Raw genomic sequence first — 16,351 nt, 5'->3', positions numbered from 1 at the left:
CAGATCTCTGCTGTGGTCACTTCTTCTCCCAGACCATGAGGAAGTCCTGACACCTCCCCCCACCCCCACCCCCACCTTGCATGGTAGTCAGCAACAGGAGGGAGGTCTCCTCTGTGCTCACAGGAGACCCTTGCTCCACCCAGGGACTTGCAAACCTCTGTGGCTTCTGCTAGCTAACCGCAAACCCCAGTTCCTCCTGGGGGCCCCACCCTCCCCACTTGCCCACTCAGTCTGGGCCACGCTGGCACTGGAGCTGACCACCAAACTCAGCAGAGCATATGCTGTCTACCGCCAGGGCCTCTGCACCCACTGTTTCTCCAGCCTCTGCACTTTGTTTTGAGAACAGCTCTCTGAAAAGAAGGCATGTCACACTGTTACTCCCCAGCCTCTCAGTTTAACCTATCTGTGGCACTTCTTTTGTAAACCTTGCACCCCTCCCAGTGCTAATGAGCAGAGGGAGAGCGCCCCAAGTCCTAATCTGCCATTCAAGGCTACCTAGGAGTGGAGCCCTAACCTATAGGATCTTTCTGGCACCTTCCCTCTAATGCACCCTCCGTCCCTCCCACAGCAAACGCCCAGGCCATTCCACTCCTCCATGCTCCTGCCCGCAGCTCCCTCTTCCTGAGACCCTCCTTCTTTCTGTATTCTCCCACCTGGCAATTCTCCACTCCTGTGCAACCTTCAAAGGCCCAACTGCATATCCCTGCTGTGTGGTATGAACAGCATAAGGGTTTGGGACTCGGGGTAGGATTTCACTGCTGGCCTCCGCACTTGCGAGCTGGCCGACCTTGAGCACACCACTTGCTTTCCTCCTGACCTGAGTGTCTAGCTGCGTCCTCTGCGAAGTGAGATTACAGAGCTTACTTTGGAGAGGTAGCCCTCTTCCAGGCTGGCCCTCTGCATAGGTACCAGGCACCGAGGGGCCCTGCTCTGCTCCCCACTGTGCAGAGGAGGGGGGCAGCGCTCCCACCTTAGCCCTCCCCCCTTGGATGAGAGACCAGCTTGATGGGGACCTCTCACTGTGACCCCAGGCAAAACCCCCCATGCACGCCACCCCAGGGGGAGCCAGGGAGGGAGTGCAGGGGGAGGAGGCCCTCACTTGAGACTGGCGAGCACAGCACCACACAGCCCTGCCTATAGGCAGGGTGAGGGCACCTGCAAGGTGCCTCTGAGCTAGGGTTAGGGCTAGGGTTAGGGTTAGGGTTAGGCTGTGTGGTTTGTAGGCCCACATGTGTTGATCTTGCTCCCAGAAGCTACTTTGACTCTGACTCTCCTCCTGGAGCAAACCTGCCTCCATTCTGTTCTGTCAGCCAGGCTGCTCCATGCCCCTAGCAAGGGTATGGCCCGTGATCAGAGCTAGCTAATTAGAGCAGCCCTAGCCCTTTCTAGCTACAGCCATTGGCCCAGAGGTGGGAACTTGTGACCCATCCCAGGGCCATGCCATGCCTTACTGGAGCCAGGCTGGAACTCTGGGTAGAGGAACCCTCCCTTTTAGCCACAATTATTGGGAGTGAAACCTCCATAAATAAAAGCCTTACCCACAGCCCCTAGATCCAGCCATGCCTGAAGGCAGCTACACCAGACTTCAATGGGCTGGGCTGGACTGACCTCCTAGACTCCTTCATCCCAGTGGCTCCAGTCTCTGATTCCTTACTTTCAAGCGAGGAGCTGGGGACCAGTCAGCATGACAGAGTAGGCCCCTTGGAGCCCACTGAGCAAGAGGCACAGAGACCACCCGTGGGCTGGGGGCTTGTCGGAGGCTGATCGGGAGGCAGTGGGCACAGGTGGCCCAGGCCCAATGCTCCCCATGAAATCTGACCTTGGCACCGAGGGACCCTGTTCTGCTCCCCACTGTGCAGAGAAGGGGGGGAGGGCTGACCTTGGATAGGAGGCCAGCTTGATGGGGACCTCTCACTGTGACCCCAGGCAAGCACCCCCTTGTCCACCACCCCAGGGGGAGCCAGGGAGGGGTGGGGTGCAGGAGGAGGAGGCCCTCACCTGAGACTGGTGAGCGCAGCACCACCCAGCCCTGCCTGCAGGCAGGGTGAGGAGGCTGGGCCAAGCATTTCCTGCCTGCTCTCTCATTGGGCCCCACTCCCCCACCACCAACGGGGCACCCCACTCTACAGACTGATGTCTGAAGGCGCGGGATGCCAACACACACCTACACCCAGAAGTATCCCTCCATGGGTAAGTGCCACCCCCAGTACAGGGGCCACTCCCTGTACCACAGTCTGCCAGGCTCCAAAGGTGAGACCCCGAGGGTCCTCAGGGAGCTCAAGTGGCTGGTGGAGAAGAGCAGGGACGTCCCTTCCACCCCACACTCAGAGCCAGAGATCAGGACAGCAGACTGAGTCGCTGAGTTCGTCATCCCCACCGCTGAGTCGTGACTACCTGCCAGTTTCCCTGACCAGACATGAGGTGGATTGTAAGGGAGCCTGGATCCTTCCCCAAGAATTTGGTGGGAGGGGCAGGACAGGGCGCACAGACACCACCCTCGGGACACAGCAGCTGCATGCTGGAGGGGGGTTCCATGAGCAAAGGGGATCTGCAGGTGGGGAACCCAGTCTTGGGGGGGGGGACCCAGTACCTTTTGTCACCCACAGCCCACCGGGTCTCCACGGACACTCTGGTCCCAGCAACTCTCGAGGTGGAATAAGGACTTTTTTTTGGGGGGGGGAAGGGTTGAGACAGGGGCCATGCACAGAGCCTTTCTGCCTGGGTCCCCAGCCCCGAGAGGCCGCAGGTGTCGCCCCCCCACCCCAACCCCGCCCCTGCCTCTGGGACCCAGCTGCCGGCGCGCACACTCACCGGAGCGCAGGGCGCGGGGCGCGGCGCCCAGGAACAGGAGCGCGGCGCCCAGACACGCGGCCGCCAGCAGCGCCTCCCCATGCCGGTGGGCGACAGGCCCCGCGTCCCGGGAGGGCTGGGGTGCGCGAGGGACCCGCCCCGGCCCGGCCTGCCGGGTCCAGCCTGTCCACAGCGCGCACCCAGGGTCCTGCCCGGGCTGTGCGCTCCCAGGCCCGGGAAGCGGTGTGGGGGGCGGAAGGCAGCGCTGCGGGGGCAGGTGGCTGCGGGGCGGGGCGGGACGGGACGCGCGGGCGGGCGGGCATCTGTCCAGTGGTCACTCCCTCGCACCTGAGCGCGCGCAGCCCTTGGACATGCTCCTTCCCCTGCAGGTGGGGCGCCATCCTCCCTGGAGGCCGAGACGCCTGGCTCCACAAGAGTCCAAGGGATGGTTTAGGGGAGCAGTCCATGGCTACCCAGCCTTGGAGAACCCCACCCTCCTGTCTGACTCTTCTGTTTCCCAGAGTCACCCCCAAGTCCTGCCTGACTACCTACCCGCCTCCACCACCACCGCCTAGCAGGGGAACTCAGCTCCCCACTTTGTCATTCACCTGCTCTGCTCGGGTGCAGTCTTCAGAAACCCAAAGGCTAGAAGAGTGTAGACCAGCCGGTGGGGAGCCCAGGCCTGAGCCCTGTAGGGTCTTGCTGCCCAGACCTCGGGTTAGCAGGGAACAGGGTGCCACGGTGATGACCAGGGTCTTTTAAAAACTATTCTTGGAAAATCTGGTGGTCCCAAGCCAAGAATCACCCAGCCTCTGGGCCCTGTTCCCCAGGAGCATGTGCCACTCAACCACTTGGGTTGGCCATTTATTTTGGAATCATTTCCTGTTTTTGTTGTAGTGGTTGATTAAAATAATAATAATAATATCCCTCTTGAGGTATTTAGGAGCCTGATTCACAAAAAGAAAAAAAACACTAAAGAAATAGTAGCTCTGCTGGCTTGAAGACTCGGCTCTAAAGGCAGCTCTAGGTCTCCAGTGGAAGAAGGCTTAGTTAAGGGAGTTGCGTGGAGCGCAGCAGGTTAAGTGCACGTGGCGCAAAGCGCAAGGACTGGCGTAAGGATCCCGGTTCAAGCCCCTGGCTCCCCACCTGCAGGGGAGTCGCTTCACAAGTGGTGAAGCGGGTCTGCAGGAGTCTGTCTTTCTCTCCCAAACACTGTCTTCCCCTCCTCTCTCCATTTCTCTCTGTCCTACCCAACAACGACGACAACAATAATAACTACAACAATAAAACAACAAGGGCAACAAAAGGGAATAAATAAAATAAAAAATAGAAAGAACAAAAGAAACCTAGTTAAAACACAGATAGGACCAGTGACTCCCGGATTGGGCAATGGTGCTTCTGATTGAGTACACATGTTACTATGTGGAAGGACCAGGGTTCAGTCCCCCAGTGAAGACGTATTTTTGCCTTCTAATGTCTAGTGACGCACAAGGGATCTGGGAGAGAGAATAAGGCAGCAGCAAAGGTTTTATAAAGTTTATTGGGATAAACAAGTTGAGAAATAATCACAAAGAGGAGGGTGGACAGTCAAAAGGAGTCATCTACCTCAAAGCTGAGACTAATGGAAGTGTGTTCCAGGCCACCCTGGCATCAGGGGCAAACTTTTGTCCTGCTCAGTTATCTCTTATTCAATTGCTTGATGCGGAAGCCATTTCTTTTGGTATTCAGAAGCTGGCTGCTAGTTTTTGCACCTGCAAATGTCCTAAGTCTTGGGGGATGTGGGCGGGGAAGGCTTCACTGGTCTTGTCAGCCTAGCAAAAGCCTGGTCTCCACCTGCAGTGGGGGAGGCTTCAGGAGCAGTGAAGCAGGGCTGCAGGTGCCTCTCTTTCTCTCTCCCTGTCTATCTCCCTCTTCCTCTTGACTTCTCTCTGTCCTAGTAAATAAAAGAGGTGGGGGGGGGGGACGACCAATGATTCCTAGGAACCAGATTCCTATAAATGAGAGCTTATCCCCAGTTCTGCTGCTCTGGACCTGTAACCTAGGAATTCTGGTCTCCTGCACCTTGAGTCTAATGTTCACTGACATTCCCTAGACTTGCATTCTCTGTCAAGTCACATTCCCTGCAACCGAGTCAACGGGCAGGAGTCTTGGCCTCCTGTGCTGCCACATGGTGGTTAAAGTTAAGAATAACATATTGGACTACGTTCCTCCTGAAATGTCCCTGGGGAGGCTAGCCCTGGAGCTCCTTGGGAGTAGAGGGTCTGGTAACCTGGGGAGGTAGGGTAAATATTCCTGGCCAGAGGTTCAGGGCTTTGGGCTTCCAGGAGAAGACACACTCTGCATCCTCCCACCCTTCCACATCCATTCACTCACTCAACAGATACTGACTACCCCCTCTGCTGAGGATACAGTGGAGAACACAGGACAGCTATGTTCTCTACCCTGCAGACTTTCTGGATTGGGGAGGGGGAAATAGCAATAAATACATAATATGACAGACACCACGAAGAAAATAGCGTTGGGTGAAGGGGTAGGAAGCCTGAGTTTGCATGGAGTACGGGACAGGCCTCAGGTGGGGGTGACCTGAGCAGGGATGTGACTGTCCCCAGGAGGACAGTGCAGGTAGCTGGGAGGAAGCTTTCAGGCAAGGCAGCCTTGCAGTGATGTCCCAGGAGGTCTGGTTAAGTAGCTCGCTGCCCTGGTCTTGGCATTTGGTGTTTGTAACACCAAATTAATGCTGCTCAGGAATTTGTGGGTCAAGAACTGGAGGAGACAGTGGGGGTGGCTTCCTCTGGGGCTCTCACACTGCTGCCCCAGATGGCAGGTGGGACTGGCCCCCCAGCTGACCGGCCCTGTCAGCTCCTGCATACCTGGGGTTCAGTGGGGGTGGGTAGGGGGTGAAGTGACCACCCCCACACAGCACATGGACGCCTGGGGTTGCAGGATGCTCTGGGGAGGGTACAGATGGGGCAGAAAGGTAAGTGGGGAATCTAGATCCTTCCCAGGGAATCTGAGTCACTGCCCAGATGTGTAGGTCACTGTGGGGGCTACTCTGAGCAGAGTGTGCAGACTAGTGGCAGCAGGGAGGGGCCGAGAGGCTTTGGGGAGGGACTTGGGGGCAGTCTCTGGGTCCAGGCTCTAGTCTGAAGGCAGAGGGGTCAGGATGGCTAGACTGTATGGTGTCCTCGGTGCCTGGAGGTGCAGGGGAGCCAAGACCTGACCTAAGGGCACCAGGTAGCAGTACTGGGTGCTATCGCGGTGCTGGCTGCTAGGCCGCTAGGTGATGCTAGGAGGAGAGAATGGTCAGGGCATGAACGGCCTTTGGGACAGGCACCTGCAGGGGGAACCCCAAGGCAGACAGACACTTAATGAAGAGTGACAGGACCCCTTCGCCCCAGGAGCCAGAGAGAGAAGGCCCCAAGGAGGCATAGCCCAAGGCCCTGAGGAGAACCGGGGTTAGCTTACAGGGCCTGGCCGCCTTCCTTACTAGTTTGGCTTTTTATTTATTTATTTTATTATTTTTAAAAGATTTTATTTATTTATTCATGAAGATAGAGAAAGAGGGAGTCGAGCGGTAGTGCAGTGGGTTAAGCACACATGGCGCTAAGCACAATGACCGGATTAAGGATCCCGTTGGCTCCCCCAGCTCCCCACCTGCAGGGGAGTCGCTTCACAGGTGGTGAAGCAGGTCTGCAGGTGTCTGTCTTTCTCTCCCACACACTATCTTCTCCTCCTCTCTCCATTTCTCTCTGTCCTATCCAACAACGATGACAACAACAACAGCAATAATAACTGCAACAATTTAAAAAAGAGAGAGAGAGATGGAGAGGGAGAGGGAGAGGGAGAGGGAGAGGGAGAGGGAGAGGGAGAGGGAGAGGGAGAGGGAGAAAGAGCCAGACACTCTGGTACATGTGCTGCCGGGGCTTGAACTCTGAACCTCACACTTGGGTATCCAATGCCTTATCCACTGCGCCACCTCCCGGACCACCTAGCTTGGATTTTTATTGACTGATTTTGACTGTGAATTAAAATTTGGGAGCACCAGAATGTTTTGTTCAATCAAGGTTGGATTCACAGAAGCGTATGTTGGCTGGGAAAATGCTGGATGGCAACCGCGTGACAGCTTGAGCTTAGCAGCTTCAGTAATTACAGCTTTCGTATTTTTACTGTTGATTCGGTACTTACTTGAGGCTCCAGAACAGCCTGGGGGAATGCAGACCCTTGAGCAAGGAACCAGAATAATGCAGCTGAGGTGTGGGCTTATAGAGGCATATGTATGAGTTGGGCCGGGCTCATTTATGTAAACGAGGTCCAAAGGGGTGGGGCTGGACCCATTTATACTAATGAAGCCCTCAGTCAGTGTGCAGTTCTGATTGGTGGAAAGTTCACCCAGTGGTGACTGACCAATCCAGAGAGGGTTTGGGCTTGCCCACTTAGGTTCTCACCTGACTGTGGGTGTTATCAGCCCCCAAATAGCTCACTTGCATAGTGCCTTGCTTTGCCTTTTGTGTGACCCAGGTTCGAGGCTGGCCCCCACATTGATGGAAGCTTTGGTGCTGTGGTCTCTCTCCCTTCCCCCCCATCTTGTTTGTAATAATTTTTTAAAAATGGATGAATGTCGGTGAGCAGACACTAGTGCGTTTCTGTGGGTTTACTCTTCCAGACAGCCTCCCCACTGGCAGGAAGTCTTGGGCTCAGCACCCTAGTTCTGTCCATGACTGGCTGTGTGGCCCCGGGCAAGTCACACCAACCTCTCTGGTCTCAGTTTCTGCATCCCTGAAATGGGGCAGTGAACTCCACAGGGCAGAGGAGGCTCGGGGTAAACATGCAGGAGCTGTCTTTGACGAGCCCACGAGCCAGCGGGGGAGGTGTGAGCTGCTGTTTCCCCCTCTCCCCCCGCAGCCCGGGTGCTTACACAACGCAGCCCTGGGCCTCCCGCCCAGGCAGGAGTGGTTACTTACCACCCACTTGTTTAGCTTGGGACAAGGCCCAAGGCCACCAGGCCGCTAGGACAGAGCTGGGGTCACACCTCCATGTGTCACTTCTCTGGGCCTGCTGGCATTGATGCGAAGTCACTTCCTGCCTTCAGAGTGAGCCCCAGCCTCAGTTTCCCCATCAGCACAGGGTCGGGGAGGAGCCCTTTCTCACAGAGCTGTCAGCAGGGCTGTCTCTGGCAGGGCTTGGCAGGGCTGGAATGGGGGGGGGGGGTGGAGGAAGGTGTCCCACCTACTGCTGGGTGGGTTTCTTCCACATGCATCACCCAGCTCCCCCAACATACGGGTGTGGGAGGAGGAGCAGGTCAAGGGGTGCTGCCTGCTTTGCACACAGATTCCCCACTTGGCACTAGCTTCAGTGCCGCCTAGCTCGCCTTCTTGGAGTCAGCCCCCCCCCCATAAGAGCTCTCAGAGCATACCCCAGTATTAAAGCCCTACCAGCACTCCCAAAACTGTCCTAGAAAATATAGCCCTCTGGGGTCAGGTGGTAGCGCAGCGAGTTAAGCGCACGTGGTGCAAAGCACAAGGACCAGCGTAAGGATCCCGGTTCCAGCCCCCGGCTCCCCACCTGCAGGGGAGTCGCTTCACAGGTGGTGAAGCAGGTCTGCAGGTGTCTGTCTTTCTCTCTCCCCTCTCAGTCTCCCCTCCTCTCTCGATTTCTCTCTGTCCTATCCAACAACAACAACAGTAATGATAACAACAATAATGATGACAACAAGGGCAACAAAGCGGGGGGGGGGGGAATGGCCTCCAGGAGCAGTGGTTTCGTAGTGCAGGCACCCAGCCCCAGCAATAACCCTGGAGGCAAAAAAAAAAGAAAGAAAATATAGCCCTCCAGGGCAGCATCTCACTTGCAGGGCCTGGAGACCCCATCCCCCCTGCCTGACCCTGCTCCCCCAAACTCTGCCACTCCCACCCGCTGTCCCCAAGTCAACAGGGCAGGTGACCAGGCAGGGGCCACTGACCCTGCAGCCTCCACATGGCTCCTCCACAGGCCTTGGGCCCAATGAGGGGCGGGGAGGCGGTCCTGGCTCAGTCTCTCCCTGGCCTCCCCACAGTGCCGGCCTCCACCAGCACCAGACATGTCCAGCCTCCAAGCTCTGTGCTCCGGCCTGCCCCTGCGGCCTCTCCCTGAGAACCGAGGGCGCTGGGCTGGGGTGCCTCATGCCCCCATCAGGACCCCTGGCCTCAGCCCTGCAGAGGAACAGGTAAGGAGTTGGGGTGCATTCCTGCTGGGGCCTTTGTCCTTTGGCTGGATGGAGGGAGGGGAATGCGGGACAGAATGACTCCCTGAGACTTCTGGGCAGCCACCCAGCCCAGAAGTGGGGGGTTGCTGTGTTTGCCTCTGGCAGGAGTGAAGGTGTGAGGTACTCCCCCACTTTGAGTGGTCACCCCTTGATGGGCCAGTGCTGGTTTTCAGTATGTCTCTCTCCCCAGAATCTTCTTCTTCTTTTTTTTTTTTTTTTTTTTTTTTTGCCTCCAGGGTTATTGCTGGGCTTGGTGCCTGCACCATGAATCCACCGCTCCTGGAGGCCATTTTTTCCCCCTTTTGTTGCCCTTGTTGTAGCCTCGTTGTGGTTATCATTATTGCCATTGTTGATGTCGTCATTGTTGGATAGGACAGAGAGAAATGGAGAGAGGAGGGGAAGACAGAGAGAGAGGGGGAGAGAAAGACAGACACCTGCAGACCTACTTCACCGCCTGTGAAGCGACTCCCCTGCAGGTGGGGAGCCGGGGGCTCGAACCGGGATCCTTACGCCGGTCCCTGCGCTTTGTGCCACCTGTGCTTAACCCGCTGCGCTACCGCCCAACCCTCCCCCCCAGAATCTTCTAGTGAGTGACTGGAATCCTGACAAGGACAGGGCACCCCCACGTGTGAACCTGCAGGCAGGACCCCCAGACTGGTAGTTGCTGAAGGCAATTACACACAGGGCTGGGGAGAAGCCCAAAGTGAACCAGAAACTGCTGCTTTACCCTTAAGAACATCAGGAACAGAGTGAAACATAAAACATAGATAAGCGGGGGTCGGGCGGGGGGCGCAGCGGGTTAAGCGCACGTGGCGCAAAGCACAGGGACCGGCGTAAGGATCCCGGTTCGAGCCCCCGGCTCCCCACCTGCAGGGGAGTCGCTTCACAGGTAGTGAAGCAGGTCTGCAGGTGTCTGTCTTTCTCTCCCCCTCTCTGTCTTCCCCTCCTCTCTCCATTTCTCTCTGTCCTATCCAACAACGAACGACATCAACAATGGTAATAATAATAACCACAACGAGGCTACAACAACAAGGGCAACAAAAGGGGGAAAAAATGGCCTCCAGGAGCGGTGGATTCATGGTGCAGGCACCGAGCCCAGCAATAACCCTGGAGGAAAAAAAAAAACGATAGATAAGCACAAAGGCTGAGAGAGTCCTGCCACCCCAGCCCACCAAGCGCCCTCAAATGCCCTCTGGTGACCGCCTTCCAGATTCCTGTCCCCTGCACAGCCCACAAAGGAGGGACAGGGAGCGGGGGGTACAGGGGATGGGCATAAGTGAGGGGGGGTGGCACTGAGTTTGGGGCTGCTCAGGGGCAGGGGGCTAATTGAGGAGGCTCTAGGGAAGGGTGGGGGCTGGGTCCCCGGTGGGTAGAAGCTTGCTGGGGGTTGAGCCCAGCAAGGTCAGAGCAGAGGTTGATGCCCCCCCCAATGTTGGCCTCCTCCTCCAGGGAGCCAAGGCTTGACCTTTGGCCAAGAGGACTCAGGACCCCATCTCAGGTGACTGGCGTCTGAGTGCTGGTCTAGCACCCAGGTTAAAGTTGCTTGAAGAACATGGAGCCTGTGTGTGGCCCAGGCCTGGGGGTTGAGCTGTAGGAGGGACTCACGTAGCTGACTGGCTGCCAGCACCAACTTTTGATCCTCTGGGACCTGGGAAACAATCAGAAATAGCGTCTGCCCCTCTCTCTGCTTCTTTCTCTAGTTCACTTGGTAGAATTGAGCGGGAAGGGGAGAAAGAGAGGGAGACAGGAGAGAGACTAGCAACATTTCCCCACCACTCATGAAGTTTCTCCCCTTTGGTTGGGGACCAGGAATTTGAACCCAGGCCCTTGTGCACAGTAACATGTGTGCTCCACCTACCAGGTGTGCCAGCTGCCAGCCCCCTGCCCCTCTCTCTGTCAAAGTGAGGAAGCAGCCTGGAGCAGTGAAATCATAGAGACCCAGGGTTCCAGGCCCCAGCTTTGAAAATTAAAAATAAGTGAAATAAGGAAGTTAAATATTATCACGGTGTTAAGTTCTCTGCTTCACTTCCCCAAATCAGTGTGATGGGGGATGGGGCATCGTATCCAGATTGAATTTGGTGATATGTGTGCTTAACCGGGAGCACCACCACCTGCCCCCAAATAGAATTTTCGGATGAAGTAAAACATTTAATTAATTAAAAAATAATAATTAAAAAATAATGATTTAAAAATTTAAAAATTAATTATTTGGATGAAGTAAAACATGCCTTATTCTTGGCTCTTTTTTTTAAATAAATATTTATTTATTTCCTTTTGTTGCCCTTGTTTTATTGTTGTAGTTATTATTGTTGTTGTTACTGATGTTGTTGTTGGATAGGACAGAGAGAAATGGAGAGAGGAGAGGAAGACAGAGAGGGGGAGAGAAAGACAGACACCTGCAGACCTGCTTCACCGCCTGTGAGGCGACTCCCCTGCAGGTGGGGAGCTGGGGTTTGAACCGGGATCCTTATGCCGGTCCTTGTGCTTTGCGCCACCTGAGCTTAACCCACTGCGCTACCTACCACCTGACTCCCTCTTGGCTCTTTTTGAAGCAGACGTCCTTGCTTCAGTAATAAAGGGAGAGGAGAGACATCAGAGCGCCACTCCGCCATTCAGGAACACTGTAGGTGCTGACATTGCTGCTCTTGTGTGGTGGCAGGGACCAAACCCAGGGCCTGGCCTGTGGTGACGTGTGTACCTACCTGCTGAGCCACCTCCTGGGCCCCAGTGTTCCTTTCAGAATCAATCATTCACAGGGGTGTGAGGTGCCATCTCAGGGTGACTCTGTAATGTAGGTGCTTAACTAGGGGCACCACCACCTGGCCCCTTCAGTGTGATTCTGATTTGCTTTCCCCTAGTGATCAGTGATGACCAAGGAACCTATGACCTCTCTACGCGTTGGCTGGTCCTCTGTATGTCTCCTTCAGAGAAGCCTCTCTTGAGATCTTCAACCCTTTTTTTAATTTGCGTAGCTTAGTGTCTTGTTGGGTTGAGTTTCCCACAGAGCTTGGTTATTAACCCTTTCTTGGATATACGACACGCAGCCCTCTCCCCCCCCCCCACTTAGTAGACTGTCTTCTTTCATTTACACATATATTTTCCTTCCCATACAAAAGCTTATCAATAGGATGCAGCGCTCATTGCTTCTTTGCTATCCTTTACCTGGTAAAGGGGAGAGGCGCTGATTCCCACCCCCCACATCTCTAATGTTTATGTCGTGGAACATTCCACCTGGGTTGACAAGAACTGCTTCCTTTCATGTTCTTTCTCTGGGGTGAAGTCTGGCTGGGAGCTGTACCTTAGAAAAAGGAAAGGAGGGAGTCGGGCGGTAGCGCAGCAGGTTAAGCGCACGTGGCACAAAGCGCAAAGACCGGTGTAAGGATCCCGGTTCGAGCCCCCAGCTCCCCACCTGCAGGGGAGTCGCTTCACAAGCGGTGAAGCAGGTCTGCAGGTGTCTATCTTTCTCTCTCCCTCTCTGTCTTTCCTTCCTGTCTTCATTTCTCTCTGTCCTACCCAATAACAACAACAACAACAATAAAACAAGGGCAACAAAAGAGAATAAATAAATATTTTTTAAAAACTACCTTAAGAAAAAAAAGAAAAAGGAAAGGAAACTCAAGCCTGAGCTCTGTGTCGGGGCCTGACTCACACAGAAAGTGACCAAGGCCACATGTGCTGCCTTGGCCTCTGTCCTGACTTCTAACTACACTTTATGTGGCCGTCATGTGAAGTTCATATAAACATCATGGGAACATCATGTCAATGGACTGGCATGATGTAGGATGTCTCCTTTGCAGCAGGGGTACAGGACTGCTTTGCCCGGCATTAGTGCAGGGGTGCTGACCCTGTAGCTGCTGCCTGTAGCCCTGGATGTTTTCTCCCCCTTGCTGTCCCGTAACAGTTCCCAAAGTGGGGTGTCTGGAAGCCGCTGACTTGATGGGAAGGCACATCAGGAACTTGATGTCTCCTGGTGCTTGAGACCTTGAGGTCCATGGCTGACACGCCTGTCTAGACACCTTCCTTAAAGGAGAAGCTCATTCCTTTTTCTTTTTACCAGAGCACTGATCAGCTCTGGTTTATGGTGGTACTGGGGATTGAACCTGGGACTTCCGAGCCTAAGGCATGAGAGTCTCTTTGCACAAGCAATATGCTATCTAGCCAACCCCTGCCAGAGAAGCTCATTTCTGACCAGTTGTTCCCACAGAGGAGAGACTGTGCGCTCCTCCTCCTTGGGGAATCAGAAAGTCAGAGAGGGAGTGGCCAGCAAGCTCTCCAAGTCTCCTTCCCTCCCTGAACTGGTCTTCTTTCCGATGATTTCTACTTTTGCCCTCTGTTCCTTTCGGAATCACCCTCCCCCAACCCCGTGATAGCTTTGTCATTCAGTCCTGGGGTGGGCCTGCATGTCATCTGATCTCCAGCTTGTCATCCAGACCCTCATCATTCATTCCATGGACAAGCCCTGCCCTCGGTCCCCTGCCCTTGGACTCCAGGACACTCGTGCCTGGCTGGGCTCCTGGCTCCTGGACTTAGGGCAGGTGCCCTGGGGCCCTCTTCTCCTGTGCTGCTGAGGACTCATCCGGTGCTCAGAGTCTCCTCTGAACCTCAGACCATCCCTCCCCTCAATAGACAGTGGGTGGGTGGATGAATTAAGTTGTTACACCCCACTTGTCATCTCCCCAGGTCCCCAAATGCTTTGCTTCCAGAGCTGACTCCTTGAATAAATGACTTAATCATCCACCCAGACCCCTGGCCATCACCCTAGGCCCCTCCTCCCATGTCACCCTGACTCAGAGGCTCCAGCCTAGGAATTGGGAGGAAGAGGACCTAAAAGGGTACTATGAGGACATTGGTCCTTCCGGGACTAGAGGGACAGATTGTGAGGGAAGGAGCCAGTCCTAGAGTATCTGGAAGTGGAAAGCTCGGGAGAGAAGCAAAGCGGAGGAGCGGCTGGGCATCCAGCAGGCCAGGCTGAGGACGGAGCAGTGGGATGGAGGCCTGCGTGTGGGCAGTGCCCTCCAAGAGAAAGCGAGGTGGTGGAGGGGTTAGGCTGATGGAGGGTAAGTGCACAGGCCCCGGGAACACTGGGGATGTCTGGGGAAGAATGACAGGGACAGGTGAGTCTGGGCTGCTTTCTCTGGTTGGATGAGAAGCACTTGTTCTTTCTCTTGACTTCCAGTCCCTGGGTTCAGACTCTGCTTGGACCTTCCTTCCATCCAGAGAGATGTCAGTCCCAGAGCTGCAGGTGTGCACTGCTGGGTGGCTCTGTGCCAAGCTGGAAACAGGTGGAGGGTACTTCCCCTGCACTTACAGAGGGTCCTGTGTGCTGAAAGGTCTCCCTTACCTCCCTTGAGCTTGCATTCTCCACAAACCTCAGGGTAGCAGGTCCTTCTGTGATCTCTGCCTAGCACCAAACCAGCAATCTGCCTATATGAAGGGAGGATGGGAATCATGATGGGCCTGGAGTAGGAACTAGGCACTCCGACAGTGGGACCATGCATTTCTGAGTGCAGCAGAGGCCAAACCACGTGGAGAAAGGGAATGGCCCGGGATGGGAGCCTCAGGAGGCTGGCCTGGGGTCCCGGGGCCCCCACGACCCCCCATGACTCTCCCCTTACAGCTGGCCCTGAGGAATGCTCTGCGCTACTTCCCCCCAGATGTCCAGAAGGTGCTGGCCCCCGAGTTCGCCCAGGAGCTGCGACGGTACGGGCACATCTACATGTACCGCTTCAGCCCCAGCATTGAAATGAGGTGGGTGCTTCAATGGGGCCCAAGGGTGGGGGTGGCCTTGCTGGAGGTCATGACCTGCCCCCCCAGAGTCAGCAGAGGTTCTGAGTTCAGTCTCCAGCATCACATGTGCCAGAGTGGCCCTGATTTTCCCCTCTTATTCGTAATAAGCAAATCAGTAAGTATATAAACAAGAAGAGGCATGTGGGCCTCATCTGGTGAGTGGTGAGGATCTCACAGGGCCCAGATTCTCCTGCCTTGCTCAGGGGTCATACTCTGAGAGCAACTGTCCTGGAATCTCCTGGAATCCCAGACCTGTCTCCTGGGAATGTCCCTCTTCCCATGGGCCTTCATCTCCACTGTGGCCTCCTGGCGTGATTTGGTATCCGGGAGTGCATCAGCTGTGCCTGGAGCAGAGGCTTCTGGGAAGCAGGTGCCACTTATGTCGCCTCTCCCCTTTGGAGCCTGCTGAATGGGGAGGAAGTGGGTCCAGATGGGGCAGGGGACAAACACCCCCATCCCAGTTATTTCTGTGACCAGCCCAGGAGTCGGGGTTTTGCAGGCAGGGGGCCTGGTACCCACTGTCCCCATTGTCACACCTGGACTCTCCCCACAGGGCCTACCCCATCCAGCAGTACCCGTGCCGGATGCGAGCCGCTGCCGCCATCATGCACATGATCATGAATAACCTGGACCCTGCCGTGGCCCAGGTGACAATCAGGGAAGCTGAGGCAGGGGTCCAGCCCTGGCCAAAAAGAAATGTAGAGTGAGGGAGGCCAGTCAGGCTTTTAGACTTTCTCTTTAGAAAGCAAAAGGGGCTGGGTGGTCGTGTACTCAGCTAAGCACACAAGAATCTGGATTTGAGCTCCCTCTCCCCGCCTGCAGAGGGGATGCTTCAAGAGCAGCCCCTCTCTTCCCTCTCTACCTCCCCTGCCCCTCTTAATTTCTCTCTGTCCTATGAAAATAAAATAGAAAAAAAGGGGGGGAGAAAGGCCACCCAGAACTGTGGATTCATAGTGTTGGCACTGAGCCCCAGTGATAACCCTGGTGGCAATTTAAATAAAAAGAATTCTACAAGCTGGAAGGTAGCTAACGTGGTAGAGTGCATGCTTTACTGTGCACAAGGACCAGGGTTCAAGTCTACATAGGAACACCGTGGATAGCACCAGGGGAAGCCCTGTAGATGGCAGAGTAGTGCTGTGGTGTTTCTCCTCCACTCTCTGAAATAAAAAGAATGAAAAAATGTTAGCCATGGTTCCACAAAGTCACGCATACATGAGACCCCACTGGCACCCAAAAGAACAAAAAAAAAAAAAAAAAGTTCTGGAGTCACAGGAAGTGGTAAAGACCAGCTAGAAAAGACCCACATGCCCCTCTCCCCGGTCCCCCAGTGCATCTGAGTGACTACAGCCCAGCACTAATCCAGGACATCAGTGTTGGTGCAGAGATCCATCCCAATGTGTCACTGACATTTTCCCAACAGCCACATGGAAAGTCAAAGGAAACATTTAATTCCATATGACACTGACTGGTAGCAATGTATCCCGTATTGGTTATTATTATTATTTGGCATGGAGGCACTATAGAAGTTACAGA

General features: G+C 55.1%; 1 protein-coding gene across 2 annotated transcripts in view; it reads left to right on the top strand.

Annotated features, from left to right (window-relative positions):
* Positions 1 to 2,046: 2,046 nt before the first annotated feature.
* The window catches only part of UROC1 (urocanate hydratase 1), a 51,625-nt gene continuing 37,320 nt past the window's right edge, over positions 2,047 to 16,351 (top strand). For both annotated transcript variants that reach the window (XM_060180258.1, XM_060180257.1), the window contains exons 1-4: positions 2,047 to 2,190; positions 8,843 to 8,992; positions 14,649 to 14,779; positions 15,372 to 15,465. In XM_060180258.1, coding sequence (XP_060036241.1) covers positions 2,134 to 2,190; positions 8,843 to 8,992; positions 14,649 to 14,779; positions 15,372 to 15,465 — 432 coding nt within the window. In that variant the 5' untranslated portion in view covers positions 2,047 to 2,133. The remainder of the gene's footprint in view (positions 2,191 to 8,842; positions 8,993 to 14,648; positions 14,780 to 15,371; positions 15,466 to 16,351) is intronic.

The sequence above is a fragment of the Erinaceus europaeus genome, chromosome 21, assembly GCF_950295315.1.
Source record: "Erinaceus europaeus chromosome 21, mEriEur2.1, whole genome shotgun sequence".
Classification (NCBI taxonomy): domain Eukaryota; kingdom Metazoa; phylum Chordata; class Mammalia; order Eulipotyphla; family Erinaceidae; genus Erinaceus; species Erinaceus europaeus.
This window is presented reverse-complemented; position numbering and strand designations above follow the sequence as displayed.